The following is a 15,842-nucleotide window of genomic DNA, read 5'->3' on the forward strand; positions in this document are numbered from 1 at the left end:
CATTTCTTTTGGCATGCAGACGTCCTAGGACATCATTCCCTGCCCATTTCCCAGAGACTAAAGGATTACAAGACCCTGGTTTGATGATATTCACATGACTGCTCTGGCCATTTCACAAAGCACACTGGAGCAGGTTTAAAAGTGCAAGGTTGGGTTATAGATGCATCAGAATAAAGTCAATTTTTGAGCTGTGTATAGCTGTGCTATAAAAGACTTGATGAAGGAAAGACGGATTGATGGATCTTTTCCTGTGCAGGTAATCCAGCTGATGAAGAAATGCTTTAAAACTGATTAAATTATCTTGACTCATTAAAGGAATGTTCCAGGTTCAATACGAGTTCTGTCCAAAGCATTTGTGACATGCTGTTAACAAAGACAATCATTTCAACTCATCTTTTAATTTGTAAAAACAAACAAAAATGACATTTACCGTAACACAAACACACACACACACTAGAATTTTAATAGGTAAGATTTAGAAGTCAGAAGTGTACAAGTTGTATTTTTGTAAGTAATTGTAAAGTTGTAAAAAGTTGTCTAAATAATAAATCACTCTTTTAGCAGTGGAACTACTGTTCTAGACAGATTCATTTTTTGCATTTCTACTGTAATTCCTGTGGGTGGAGTTGCTCCATGCAAACAGTACTTCGCAGATAATTACAATAGTTAAAACTCTTTCTGATTTCTGGTAACCATAAGCATGGCTGGAGTTGAGATATTAGGTATAATTTTACACAGATAAGCTTAGCTAGCAGTTCTAGCACGTTAGATTTATGTGTACCATGTAATGTTTATTTTTTTTAGCTATTCTTTTGAAAAGCATGTATTCTAACATTTATACTAGTGCAGTGCCTTCCTTCACAGATTTCCTAATTCCAATTTACCTGGTTTACTCTAAATTTTACTCTTTCTTGTTTTTATAACATTTCACAATTATTTTACATGGTAATCAACAGCAAATCAACTTGGATTGAGCCCAGAACATTCCTTATTTATTCTTGTAGTCTTATTTTTTGTGCAGCTCACTCACTGAATTATTGAAATACGCACATATACAAAATCGTATTTTGCTATATTGCACTGCTAAAGTAAGCTGGCATAAAAAGGACACATCAAACAGTCATTTTTCACTGTATAACAACTTCCCATGTCACTTTGTATTACACCATTATACCATGCTTTAGATTTTTTTTTTCACCTACATTGCATATAAAGAAATCAATAGCCTGTGATATGTGAACGTATTTATCATCTGTTACACAAATGTGTTAAAATCCTTGACAATCACAACAAATATTTGTTTTGGAGTGTGATGGAAATAAGATGTCTGTAGAAATGTAAAGTTCAATGCAATCGCTGTGTGCCCATTTGGCATGTTCAAAAAGAAACCTGTTCCACACCTGACATGTTGATGGATCTATTATTTTTAACCCTTATGTGGTCATATTTTTGTTATTGTTCGTGGGTCTGGTTGGACCCGCTGCATTTTTGGGTTTTTAATTCAACACAATCAAAAATGTTATGTTAAAATACAAAAACAGATGTTTACTTCATCCCAATTACAAGCAATATAAACAACATATATGGTTAATATTTGCCCTTTACCTTTGTTAGATCACATTTATGAATTAAAGTGCTACAACCTTGTGCGAGAATGGCAAGGGCAGAAACCCTGACGATGCATTGAAACATGGATTTTTGAATCGCGAGTAGTCGATTTCAGACAGTAATCAACGGTGGCCGAGAAGTGCAAAACAAATCACAATTCTGAAAACAAAATAACAAATTACAAACGCAAATGCAAGTCTAAAAAACTAAATAATTCAGAAAACACAACAACAATTCAGAAAACATTACAACAAGTCAGAAACCACAATGACAAATTCGAAAACAAAATAACAAGTCAGAAAACACAACGACAAATCCGAAAACTGTTCCGAATTGTTTCGTTTTATAGACTTGCATTTGCATTTGTAATTTGTTATTTTGTTTTCAGAATTGTGATTTGTTTAGCACTTCTCGGCCACCATAGTAATCGATTTAAAATGCTAAGAATCGAATGAATCGCGATTTCTATAGCGATTCAATGCTTTCAAAATATATAGGTTCACAATAAATTACTATAAGCAGGAATTAATGGAGACCTTGAACAGTGTTCGTGCCTCGCATCTCTCCTTCACGCGCTCCACTATTTACCACCTGTGACTGTCACAGGATTGCGCTCGTGCTCCGTTCGTCTCACTGACACATTTTTTGAGCAGCTGATGTGTGATCTTCTCCCGAGTAGCCTACTCGAGGCCAGTAATGCTAAAGTGAAGTAGTTTTACTTTTCTGTAGTTTTTCAATGGCTCTAGGTCATACCGACGACATTACCTGAGCAGTCGAAGGCTGCGCATTTATTACATGGATGGAGCAAAAATGTAAGTGTCTAAAGCATACGCACAGTTCCATTGAATGATAAATGTGTTTTAACAATGTCCTTCAACCGAATGTACGAAGGAAACTGTTAAAGGGGTCATATGATGCGATTTCAAGTTTTCCTTTCTCTTTGGAGTGTTACAAGCTGATTGTGCATAGATAAGATCCCTGAAGTTGCAAAGACTAACCCCAGCATTAACAACAACCTTGAAATAAGAGCGTGAGCTGATAATCAGATGCATGAAAGTAGCGTTCGTTGATGGAGAGGAAAAGTTAAATACTAAAGCATTTTATTTTATGAAAATGAGATAAAGAAGCTTTCGCACTGAAAGAGACCTGATCTCGCGTTCATAGACGTGTCAGGCTATATCTGCAGGCAGCTAAACTGTATAAAAAGCGGAATGAACTGAAGTTAAGACAACACACACAATAAATAAATACAATTTATGAATGATGCAGTGCTAATTGACATTTATTACAGTAGCCTACAGAAACTATAAAAGTATATATATATTTTTTTTTTTACCTTATTCTGTGCAGAAAATTGAAATAATTGTTTGTAGTATATAAAACAATCATAAAATTGCCATTAGGAAAAAATATATAGGATTACAAATGATTGATTATTGTCCAGCAGTGTATTTAATTTCTCATAGCAAATTCAAAGTAAGAGATAAGAAAAGAATTCCTTGTAAAAAAAAAGAATAATAATAATGATAATACATAAAATTATTGTATTTGACATTTCTGTCTCTTCTGAAATGGTGGCTATGCCCCTGGTGTGACACAATGTTAGCCTATATAATACATTTGAAGCTCTTTTTTGACATGTCATGCTATAGCATCATTAAACTAGCATCTAACAATGGACAAGTGTTTTTTTCTCTAACCTATGGTTCTGTAACCATAAAGCCTGCGGTGCAATTTGCCCCGACTAAGCATTTAAAGAATTTAGGGGAAGCATTTAAATAATCCTGTGAACTCAGAATCGAATCGTTAATCGAATCGAATTTAATTGTGAATCGAATCGTTGTGAATTTTCAAAAATCGTTCTTGAATCTAATCGAAAACCTATGAATCGTGAATCGAATCGATTCGCTGTCTACCCAAAGATTTACAGCCCTACTATAAAGATAACGATATTAGCGTCCACACCAGCGAACGATATCGCCTGTAAGCACACGCTCGTCTGCCACTTTAAATTCTTGAGCTCGTTATAGCAGGATGGATTCTGATTGGCTGTCAATGTTTTTATCGTTCATCAGCTGGAAAAGATCGTTCTGAAAGTGATTCCAGCGTGTTTCTCTGTGCCTTTATCGTTATAGTTGTGGTGTGGACTCTGCTATTCTTTAATATTGTTATATGAAATCCTGTTTGCAGTGAAACTGGATGATAATATGCTGTAAAATACACCAATAAGCTTTTTTAAAATGTTAAATTGTGAGACTCTGACTGGCACACAATTTGATGAGGTTCAAGTTATAACAGTCAGTCTACTAAATGTAATGAACTGAAAATTAATTTCCTTAAGCAATGACTAAGTTGTGCTACTTGACTAGTCTATACAAAGATTGAAAAAGGAGCAACGCAATTTTGCATGTTTTAAACCCCAATAATCCCAGTTTGCAAAATAACTTTGTAATTTCAGGGGAAAATATAATACAGAGAAAATTGAAATGCAGGACACTACTATGAATTGCAAGAATGAGACAAAGCTTCCAATTTCAGGACTGTACTGCAAAATGCAGGACAGGTGGTCACCCTAGATCTGAGTATGCTGTGCTGTAGAAGAATTGGTTATAAAGAATTCTATTGTTATTGCTAAAGGCCTATATACATTTGTTGTACTATACAGGGCTCAAGACAAAACATTTAATTAAGGAGCCATTGGCTCCTAGAAGAAACAAAATTAGCTACCAAATTATTATTTTTAAGGTGCCATAGATTAAACGTGTATTATTATTGTTTTAGCAATTTAACATTTCAGTCATACATGAATGTGTTTATGTCTCATCTTTTCTTGTCTTTATCAGCATTTCTATCCATCTTGTAGTTGTCCTGGGAACTAAGAATCACTTAAATTGGGAACTAAATGTCTTTTCCAATTTGAGAACTATATACAGTCACAAATAATTGTTTATTACACAGAATCTGTGCCAATATCGTGGACCATAATTATTTCAGCATCACTTTGCCATTGAGTGTAGTTTGGGCTCCTCCTCAATGTGTCCTATAAATGTTGTCATATGTTTTGCACACATCCAGTCTGTTTTTCTTCATTAGTAACATGCAATTATATAGGAGGTATCGAATATTACCTTTAGCTCCTTGCATTCTTTCTTATCATGTAGACAACAAGTTAAGTAAAAATATGAATATGCAATATAGGGCATAAATTAAGCAAAATGCTCCCATTTATAGTTATTTTTTCTGACTGACTGATGAGCTTATGGATGCGGAATAGTTATTCTGAGGTAAATAATTGTTATGTGGCATTATTTACAAGTTTTCCACATTTTCCGCTGTTTCAAACACTGAATGAGCGATTCCATGAGTCATTTCAGTAAGATGTACTCTTATAAAATACCTTTTGGTGTCCATTCATGTTTAATTTGTAGGCCTACTATCGTAGTAAAGAGAAAGATAATGATGGGTTCACATGAACTGAGGTGGTAAAGCAAGTGCTCATGCCGCATTAAAGAGCACCAAACCAGTATTCATTGTTTGAAAATCAGTTACGAGTTTGGCAGAATTTTAAAGCTACTTTGTTTATTAAAATGTAACAAAGCACGAAGCTTATTACGATTATTGGACGGCAAGTGCGCCACAAATAGTATAAAGCTCACGCATTAACAGAACACAGCAAATAGACTAAAGATCTTGATCACAAGAAGCCATATCGATTATAAACTAATTGTTAATGTCCACACAGCTGACAGCTTTACCTGTTGTAGTTTGTTGAAGTTGCGCACGAATAGAGACTGCTTTCAGTAGGTGCCGTCAACGCTGCTGTTCGGCAGAGATGAGGACTGTTTGAAAGTCTTTTTTTTCACTAAAACTTTGATGTGCATCGTCTCATTTTATTACATAAACATAAAATGTGTTCGCAAAAAAAAAAAAAGTCATTACATGCAAATATTTAAATCATAACATGTCAATTTCTATAGTCGTCAGTGGCCACCTCAGCAAAAACTTCACTCGAAAATTTATATTTTTTTTCTCGCAAATGTGCCCGTTTTACTCTGGAGCCCTGCTATGTAAACAATAGCATATGCAATATTGCCCAAAAAAAAAAAATAGAGACTGCTTTCAGTAGGTGCCGTCAACGCTGCTGTTCGGCAGAGATGAGGACTGTTTGAAAGTCTTTTTTTTCATTAAAACTTTGATGTGCATCGTCTCATTTTATTACATAAACATATTTTTTTTCTCGCAAATGTGCCCGTTTTACTCTGGAGCCCTGCTATGTAAACAATAGCATATGCAATATTGCCCAAAAAAAAAAAAAGAATAACATTTATTAAAATACTAGTTTGTCTGAAATTGAATGTTACAGTGATGATAAAAAATATATATATATTTCATACAAATTATATAGCACAGGATGACAGTGATCTTGCGGTGTGACTGCATGGATCTAATGATCACATGTAGTTTACTTACAAGCAATTTCTAATAACGGCAAGAAGGTGTGTTTGAAAGTCTTTTTTTTCACTAAAACTTTGATGTGCATCGTCTCATTTTATTACATAAACATAAAATGTGTTCGCAAAAAAAAAAAAAGTCATTACATGCAAATATTTAAATCATAACATGTCAATTTCTATAGTCGTCAGTGGCCACCTCAGCAAAAACTTCACTCGAAAATTTATATTTTTTTTCTCGCAAATGTGCCCGTTTTACTCTGGAGCCCTGCTATGTAAACAATAGCATATGCAATATTGCCCAAAAAAAAAAAAAAGTATAACATTTATTAAAATACTAGTTTGTCTGAAATTGAATGTTACAGTGATGATAAAAAATATATATATATTTCATACAAATTATATAGCACAGGATGACAGTGATCTTGCGGTGTGACTGCATGGATCTAATGATCACATGTAGTTTACTTACAAGCAATTTCTAATAACGGCAAGAAGGTGACTGTGGCAGTGATCTGTCTGATAACGGAACGGATTTCCTCTTGGATAGCTTTTATGGACTTCTCCCTGGGTGCGCTGGAAAAGCCAAAGTGTACAATACTTTATGACGATTCATATTTGCATTCAAGGCTGTGATTGAATATGAAAATTAATCATTTATCCTTCCATATTATGAAGTTCGATTACGTACCTGCTCTCATTTGCGGTCTTGTCACACTCAATATCAAACTGCCATCGCTCCAGCACCTCATTGGTCTCCAGGCATGTGATGACAACCACCAGCTTCTGAACTGTGCAATCAAACAACCATTCTGCAACGAAAAGGACAAACAATGCTAAAGAACTAAGCAGGCTCAGGTTTCCATTTCTAGTCATGAAAGTACAGCTCTTGTTCACTTAAATAGGGGGATACTGAAATCTTAAATTCAATTGTGCTTCTTCAGCTCAAATCTCTCAAACATACAAAAACAATATTTTTGGGCTGGTCCAGCTTACATGCACAACAGTGTTCTACTGTTAAAGGAATATATATATATATATTTGGAGAAATTTTGATTTACATATTGCTTTTCACTTCAGGAGACCTTAACTGATGGACTGGAGTCGTATGGATTCCTTGTGGATTATTGTGATGTTTTTATCAGCTGTTTGGATTCTCATTCTGACGGCACCCATTCACTGCAGAGGATCCATCGGTGAGCAAATAACACAATGCTAAATTTCTCCAAATCTGGTCTGATCAAGAAACAAACCATCTACATCAGAGGTCTCCAAACTCGGTCGTGGAGGGCCGGTGTCCTGTAGCGTTTAGCTCCAACTCCAATCAAACACACTTGAAACAGCTAATCAAGGTCTTACTGGGCATACTAGAAACTTCCAGGCAGGTGTGTTGAGGCAAGTTAGAGCTAAACTCTGCAGGACACCAGCCCTACAGTACCGAGTTTGGAGACCCTTATCTACATCATGGATGGCTTGATATTTTCATTTTTGGGAATGAACTATTCCTTTAACAAAGCAACTGAATAAATGCAAATCGGCTCTTTTAACTAAAGGTGGAACTATCATTAATTCTACCACATTAAGCGTTGTGGTGCCTTGGTCAAAATGGCAATTGGTCAACATATTTAGTGTTACAGTTTGCTATTCATATACAACCAAGTGGCTCATCGCTGCTATAATGTATCTGGCAGTATTCTTTAGTAGTTTTTCTCACGTGAATACGGCACTCTTAAATAACACGGAAAAAAAGTTGAAAGCAACTTGTATGACTGTCATATGCAACTCCCACTAAACTGCATTGCCAGTCTTAATGAAACAAACAAACTGTTCCACAAGATGTGGTACTATTATTTTTCAGACAAGAAAGGTTGGAAGAAAAACAACCTTTGAGTTGTGAGACGACATTGGTGAGGTAGTTCTTCAGCTTTGCATCTGTGGTCAGGTGAAGGCTCATGTCATATTGTGTAACTCTGGTGAAGGTTTCTGCTGGGTAGATTCCTCGCTGGTACAAGATGCTGTTGATTCCGAACGCTACAGACAACAAAGGACCCGTTTCACTTATTTTCTGAAACAATTAAAAAGGCACAGCACACCACTGCATACCAAAATGTATTTCATTTTCCAAATGAATCACTCTGTAAGAACGATCGCAGGAGCTAAAAATGGATAACACTATTTATTTTCTGAAACAATTAAAAAGGCACAGCACACCACTGCATACCAAAATGTATTTCATTTTCCAAATGAATCAATCACTCTGTAAGAACGATCGCAGGAGCTAAAAATGGATAACACTAACATAATTATAAACAAGGCTACTGTATTATTTTCTCTACACATATGTCTAAGGCCTCTAATTTGATTATAACTTTGATGAAAAAACTATTGACCACTATTACATGACTTCTGACATTTGATTGACAGTTTATACTTCTCTCCCCCCCAAGTAAAAGGCATTTAGTACATAGGCTATTTATAAAATGTACCTTTTTTGCTGTGAAATCTTTACTGATTTCTATAAAGTAAATGTAAGAATAGCATATTGTTTTCTTAAATAACACGGGAAAAAACAGTTGAAAGCAACTTGTATGACTATCATATGCAACTCCCACTAAACTGCATTGCCAGTCTTAATGAAACAAACAAACTGTTCCACAAGATGTGGTACTATTATTTTTCAGACAAGAAAGGTTGGAAGAAAAACAACCTTTGAGTTGTGAGACGACATTGGTGAGGTAGTTCTTCAGCTTTGCATCTGTGGTCAGGTGAAGGCTCATGTCATATTGTGTAACTCTGGTGAAGGTTTCTGCTGGGTAGATTCCTCGCTGGTACAAGATGCTGTTGATTCCGAACGCTACAGACAACAAAGGACCCGTTTCATTTATTTTCTGAAACAATTAAAAAGGCACAGCACACCACTGCATACCAAAATGTATTTCATTTTCCAAATGAATCAATCACTCTGTAAGAACGATCGCAGGAGCTAAAAATGGATAACACTAACATAATTATAAACAAGGCTACTGTATTATTTTCTCTACACATATGTCTAAGGCCTCTAATTTGATTATAACTTTGATGAAAAAACTATTGACCACTATTACATGACTTCTGACATTTGATTGACAGTTTATACTTCTCTCCCCCCCAAGTAAAAGGCATTTAGTACATAGGCTATTTATAAAATGTACCTTTTTTGCTGTGAAATCTTTACTGATTTCTATAAAGTAAATGTAAGAATAGCATATTGTTTGCAATATTTCAAGAGGAACACTTGCAGGAAGTGCTCACCTTTAAATTTGACTGACATAAGTTATTCTGACGCAAAAAAGGTTTACTATGAGCTACAGAATCCTAATGTATCAAATATGATAACTGTTACACATCAAAACACATGCGCAAACCTTTTAACATTAAACAAATGGCTTTACATGGTTAGAGATCATCATCATCAGAAAATCTTTACTTTTAAAGCCATGCATTTGAGATTAAAACAACAAAGGCTTGTCAGAATGGATAAACCTTAGCACAGGCACGAGTCTTTTTGAACGAAACTTCAGACAGCTCACGATTCGCGTCGATTTCTATTCCATTTCTATTGTAACCAGGACAGACATCAACGACGCCGTGAAACCCATTCATCTGCCCCAAAACCATTGACGTTACGTACAGAAAAACTCAGCAACGAGTTCCGCGCTCCCCTTCAGAGTGATTCCTTTCACTTAAATAACACGGAAAAAAAGTTGAAAGCAACTTGTATGACTGTCATATGCAACTCCCACTAAACTGCATTGCCAGTCTTAATGAAACAAACAAACTGTTCCACAAGATGTGGTACTATTATTTTTCAGACAAGAAAGGTTGGAAGAAAAACAACCTTTGAGTTGTGAGACGACATTGGTGAGGTAGTTCTTCAGCTTTGCATCTGTGGTCAGGTGAAGGCTCATGTCATATTGTGTAACTCTGGTGAAGGTTTCTGCTGGGTAGATTCCTCGCTGGTACAAGATGCTGTTGATTCCGAACGCTACAGACAACAAAGGACCCGTTTCATTTATTTTCTGAAACAATTAAAAAGGCACAGCACACCACTGCATACCAAAATGTATTTCATTTTCCAAATGAATCAATCACTCTGTAAGAACGATCGCAGGAGCTAAAAATGGATAACACTAACATAATTATAAACAAGGCTACTGTATTATTTTCTCTACACATATGTCTAAGGCCTCTAATTTGATTATAACTTTGATGAAAAAACTATTGACCACTATTACATGACTTCTGACATTTGATTGACAGTTTATACTTCTCTCCCCCCCAAGTAAAAGGCATTTAGTACATAGGCTATTTATAAAATGTACCTTTTTTGCTGTGAAATCTTTACTGATTTCTATAAAGTAAATGTAAGAATAGCATATTGTTTGCAATATTTCAAGAGGAACACTTGCAGGAAGTGCTCACCTTTAAATTTGACTGACATAAGTTATTCTGACGCAAAAAAGGTTTACTATGAGCTACAGAATCCTAATGTATCAAATATGATAACTGTTACACATCAAAACACATGCGCAAACCTTTTAACATTAAACAAATGGCTTTACATGGTTAGAGATCATCATCATCAGAAAATCTTTACTTTTAAAGCCATGCATTTGAGATTAAAACAACAAAGGCTTGTCAGAATGGATAAACCTTAGCACAGGCACGAGTCTTTTTGAACGAAACTTCAGACAGCTCACGATTCGCGTCGATTTCTATTCCATTTCTATTGTAACCAGGACAGACATCAACGACGCCGTGAAACCCATTCATCTGCCCCAAAACCATTGACGTTACGTACAGAAAAACTCAGCAACGAGTTCCGCGCTCCCCTTCAGAGTGATTCCTTTCAATGTCTTGGACATCTTGGATTTTTGATTTAGCTTATTTTCTGTACGCTGCTTCAAGCCCTCCTCACTTGTTCCTGGTTTCTTCTTAACCGCCGACCAGTTTGAATCTAGACGCTGCGTCTGACGCAGGCGCATACGTCATTGTGACGACGCCGAAGCCACGTTGAGAGAGAGAGAACAAGTTTATACTGATTAATGTTTTGCAATGTCTTTGTTAACAGCCCGTATTATTAACAATTTACAAGGGCGATAATATTATTATAAGCAGAATAAGATATTGAAACAGGGATACAAAATGGGCGTGGTTTAGTGGCCCGGATGTAAGCAGGATCTAAAAAAGAACAGCCCACACTACAGTAGCCGCAGCTGTATCCCTTCTATCCTTAAAGCCCCCCTGTAGTCAAATATTTTATCCCTTAAAACGTATCTTTGATGATCAAAATGACATATTTAAATGTTTTTTCTTGTGAAAATAATTTTCTCATGCCTTAAAATAGCTGGAATGTAACTCTACACCCTTGCCTCATTTACTATACGCTGATCTATGAATATGCAAATTAGTCCCGCCTCCACTCAGTTACACCAGCCAGCGCCTATGGCAAGCCGTTTTAGCTTAAATTGTTCCCAGCCTTACTCGTCGTAATTGCATTTTTACTAGTAACAATTCAATTAGAGAGCTCTACAATTAAATTCTTACTAGTAACAATGTCAGTTAGAGAGCTCTCTAACAATTATAATTAGAATGCTCTCTAATTTAATTAGAGAGCTCTGCAATTGCATTCTTACTAGTAAGATCTGAATTAGAGAGCTCTCTAATTGAATTAGAGATATCTGCAATTGCATTTTTACTAGTAAGAATTGAATTAGAGAGCTCTCTAATTGAATTAGAGCTCTGCAATTGCATTGTTACTAGTAAGAATTTAATTGTAGAGCTCTCTAATTGAATTGTTACTAGTAAAAATGCAATTACGATGAGTAAGGCTGGGAACAATTTAAGCTAAATCGGCTTGCCATACCTATTATGCTTTTATACTTTTTCAACTTTAGTTAATCTGTAATGTTGCTGTTTGAGCATAAAAAAGATCTGCAATGTTACAAAGCTCAAAGTCCACTTCAAAAGGAGATATTTTGTTTAACAGAAATCACTTTTCAAAAACTACAACGAACGACTCGTTTGGACTACAACGCATATTTTCTGGGATTTGTGATCTCACAAAGATCGACGAATGGGACGAGACCTGGTTGAGCTGCACTAGAGAAGGCAATGAGTGTTATCACTAAGTCGGAGACACGCTAGCTTTCCCAAGGCAGACACATTTAGAGTGATTGCAATCATCCGGGTTTAAATCGCACTCAAATTGATTTGATTTAGATGCAATATTTACACTGAAGCTCGCAGCAGTAAGGGTAAGGGGCATGACATTTCCCAACCAGGCGCCAAGTGCTGCCAATCACAACACACACTGGCCCAGCTAACCAATCACAGCACATTTCGTATTTCAGAAGGCGGGCCTTCATTTGATACAGGAACTATTCGAGCCGTTCATGCCAGACTGGGGAGCGAGGCGTTGTAATAATGTAAAATATGTGAAAAATAATGTGTTTTTCGAACAACCTAGTAGGAGAGCCTGTTCTAGTACACCCCCAAAACAAAATCAAGATTTTGTAAAAGAGCATAATAGGACCCCTGTAAGCAAAATTATGAATTATAGCGTAGTTGTGCTCATCATTCCACTATGTGAGTTGGGGGAGTGGTTAGTTTGTACATTAGGCATGTTGTCAGAACCTGTCACTTTAGATTCAAATCCCGGGTGAAGCGTGCATGTAATTATAATAAATATTTGAAAGTTTTTATTATTTTGTTCTTGTAATGTGTTGTAACATCTCTCTGACAACTGAATGAACTCTTTGTGAATATGTTATTTTGGTCATGAAAACATTTACATATAAAGATTTTTACTTAAATATATTAATTGTTCTGCTGCATTAACTCCACTTTTATACTTTGCGGGAGTTAGGTTAAGACAGATGTGCGATTGTGTGGTTTGTTCCTGACCCTATCGATCAAAAGCAGATTCGGGTCTCGAAACACTTGTGAAACGCCCCGATGCTTTGATTCGCCTTAGTCATGTGACATGGATGTTTCGAATCAGACTTCGGAGCAGTGTTTTAAAACATCTGCGCTTCGGGATCTCGACACTGTGTCACGACACATTCCTGCAAAAGGAATCATAAAACTTTGTTTGAAACTGTTAACAATATTGTCTCTCCTGCTACATCTCTTGTCCCTGTGTTTTCTAATAATGACTGCAATCATTTTTTATCTCATTTTGTGGACAAGGTTATGGCTGTCAGGGCAAACATTGCATCACCAGCAAATCCTCTTACAGTTACCCGACAAAGTCTGTCAATTTTGGACTCCTTTAGCCCCATTTCCCTAAATTACATCAAGTTAGTGGGCATGATGAAACCTTCCCAAAGCCCTGTGGATATTTTCCCTACGTCTCTGTTTATGAAATCTATTACATCTATTGGCTCATGTTTGGATTCAATTATAAACCTATCTTTTAGGCTGGGCCAGGTCCCTAGGTGTTTTAAACATGCTGTTGTTCAGCCTCTCTTGAAAAAGAGTAGCCTTGATGTAACATCATTTAAAGGGTTAGTTCACCCAAAAATGAAAATTAGCCTGCGTTTTACTCACCCTCAAAGCATAGGTGTATGTGACTTTCTTCTTTCAGACGAATCCAATCGGAGTTATATTAAAAATTGTCCTGGCCCCTCCAAGACTTTCAATGGGGGTAAGTGGGTGTTGGTTGTCAACAGTTCAGAAGACGTGAAATAAAGTGCGTGCATCCATAATAAAACATCCCTCACATGGCTCCGGGGGGTGAATAATGGCCTCCTGTAGCGAAGCCATGCATTTTTGTAAGATAAATATCCATATTTCAAACGTAATAAACACTTTTTTTCTCACTCATTGAAAAGTATGGGTTCTGTAGAATCTTTTAAAAAACACCTAAAGACATATCTTTTTGGACAAGCTTTTAACTAACAATATGGTCTGGAAGCAAATTTTTGGTGATGTTTGGTGGTATTTGTACAGCTGGTATTTAATTTGATTTGATTTAAATTTGATTGTAAAGTACTTTGTGACTCCTTGTCTGTGTAAGGTGCTATATAAATAAATTATACTTAACAAACTGCCAAATGTTTTCTTTTAAATGAGACCACTCGTATGCTTTTAGTCTAAAGGCTTCTTGAATTATATAGCCTATATTTTGAATGCCATTTCTTGTGTTTGGGTTCGGGGTGCAAGTTATATATGGCCATAAAACATATTCTATTATTTGCATATGCATATTTTTACAAGACTTTTGAGAGAGAGAAAAAAATATTGATTAAGAGGTAGTAAGCGGGCAGAGAGATCAAAATAAAAAGAGCAGCTTAGAGAGAAAAGGCAGGGATAAAGGAGGGACAGAGGGAAAATATGAACCTGCCGAACCTTTGTTGGTTGCCAAAAAGAGGTCCAGTCATGCTTAGCTGAAATTGGTCATTACAGGAAACAGAGTTTATGCAAATATGCAAGTCAACAAACTGTATAAAAGTTATGTTTGCTATATAAAGGTGAAGGACTTTTACACACACACACACACACACACACACACACACACACACACACACACACACACACACTATACATAATAGACCTTCACATCCTATCATAGAAGTTTATGTATATCAATATCAATACATAGCTTTGACCAATTTATATCTGCCAGGCATTTTGTGATTAACGTTATCATACGGTAAATATGTTCCATTAGCCTTTTGCTTGTGGAACAGTTTCCAAATCAACCGACAGCTTTGCCAATGGCTAATTATTCTATTTCCATGAGTAAATATTGTGGCGGGTATAAGAGTACATGTCTTAGAACTATGCCTTTGAATGATACTATGTGAGCACATTATGCAATACAGAAAGTGCCTCCTCTAACACGGTGTAGTAGTCCAATGACATGGACATGGCATAGACAAATGTGAACCAGCCAACGGCATACTTAAACTGGAATAGCTCAGCCTCAAGGAATGCAAAGCCCTGCCAAGAGATCCAGCTCTGCAGGCAAGTTTAATACCTCCTGTTGACATATGAAGCTGGTAGGGTGTCATTCTGCTAGTTATTTGGTACATTAAATGTAGGGAATTGTAATCTGTTCCAGTTTTGCTTCACATGAGTTTTATGAAGACAGCTGTGAAGTATTGGCTAGGGACATCGGATTTTTCTCAAGGAAATGGTCCAGATTACATAATCCAGCTGCGTCATTTTGTTGCGCTCTAGGGTAGTAGAATGCTATATGTTCATATGTATCTGGCTTTTTGACTTACATGACCACACAGCTGAAAGTCACTGTAATAAACTAAAAGATGGACTGCAGGAAAGTATTACACTGTGTCCTAAGCAGGTAACAAGCAATTAGTCTGTGCACAATAAATGTGAAACTGCTGTGCGACATGGCACAGTAATATACAATACAGGTGCATCTCAATAAATTAGAATGTCGTGGAAAAACCCACCAATTCACTATCTCAACAAATTAGAATACTTCATAAGACCAATAAAAAAACATTTTTAGTGAATTGTTGGCCTTCTGGAAAGTATGTTAATTTACTGTACATGTACTCAGTCCTTGGTAGGGGCTCCTTTTGCTTTAATTACTGCCTCAATTCGGCGTGGCATGGAGGTGATCAGTTTGTGGCACTGCTGAGGTGGTATGGAAGCCAAAGTTTCTTTGACAGTGTCCTTCAGCTCATCTGCATTTTTTGGTCTCTTGTTTCTCATTTTCCTCTTGACAATACCCCATAGAGAATCTAGAATAGCTAGAATGCTGGCCAGTCA

The 15,842-nt window shown here is 36.3% G+C and overlaps 1 protein-coding gene across 1 annotated transcript; it reads right to left on the minus strand.

Moving 5' to 3' along the window:
- Positions 1-6,523: 6,523 nt before the first annotated feature.
- Positions 6,524-11,105, minus strand: LOC107571931 (mitotic spindle assembly checkpoint protein MAD2A-like). The gene is made up of 4 exons (XM_016258318.1): positions 10,900-11,105; positions 9,937-10,083; positions 6,751-6,871; positions 6,524-6,635 (listed from the first exon to the last, which is right to left on the minus strand). The coding sequence occupies exons 1-4, from the start codon at positions 11,081-11,083 to the stop codon at positions 6,524-6,526; spliced, it is 564 nt and encodes a 187-aa protein (XP_016113804.1). The 5' UTR covers positions 11,084-11,105.
- Positions 11,106-15,842: the final 4,737 nt, after the last annotated feature.

Source organism: Sinocyclocheilus grahami, unplaced genomic scaffold (genome assembly GCF_001515645.1).
Source record: "Sinocyclocheilus grahami isolate Dianchi unplaced genomic scaffold, SAMN03320097.WGS_v1.1 scaffold1670.1, whole genome shotgun sequence".
Lineage (NCBI taxonomy): Eukaryota > Metazoa > Chordata > Actinopteri > Cypriniformes > Cyprinidae > Sinocyclocheilus > Sinocyclocheilus grahami.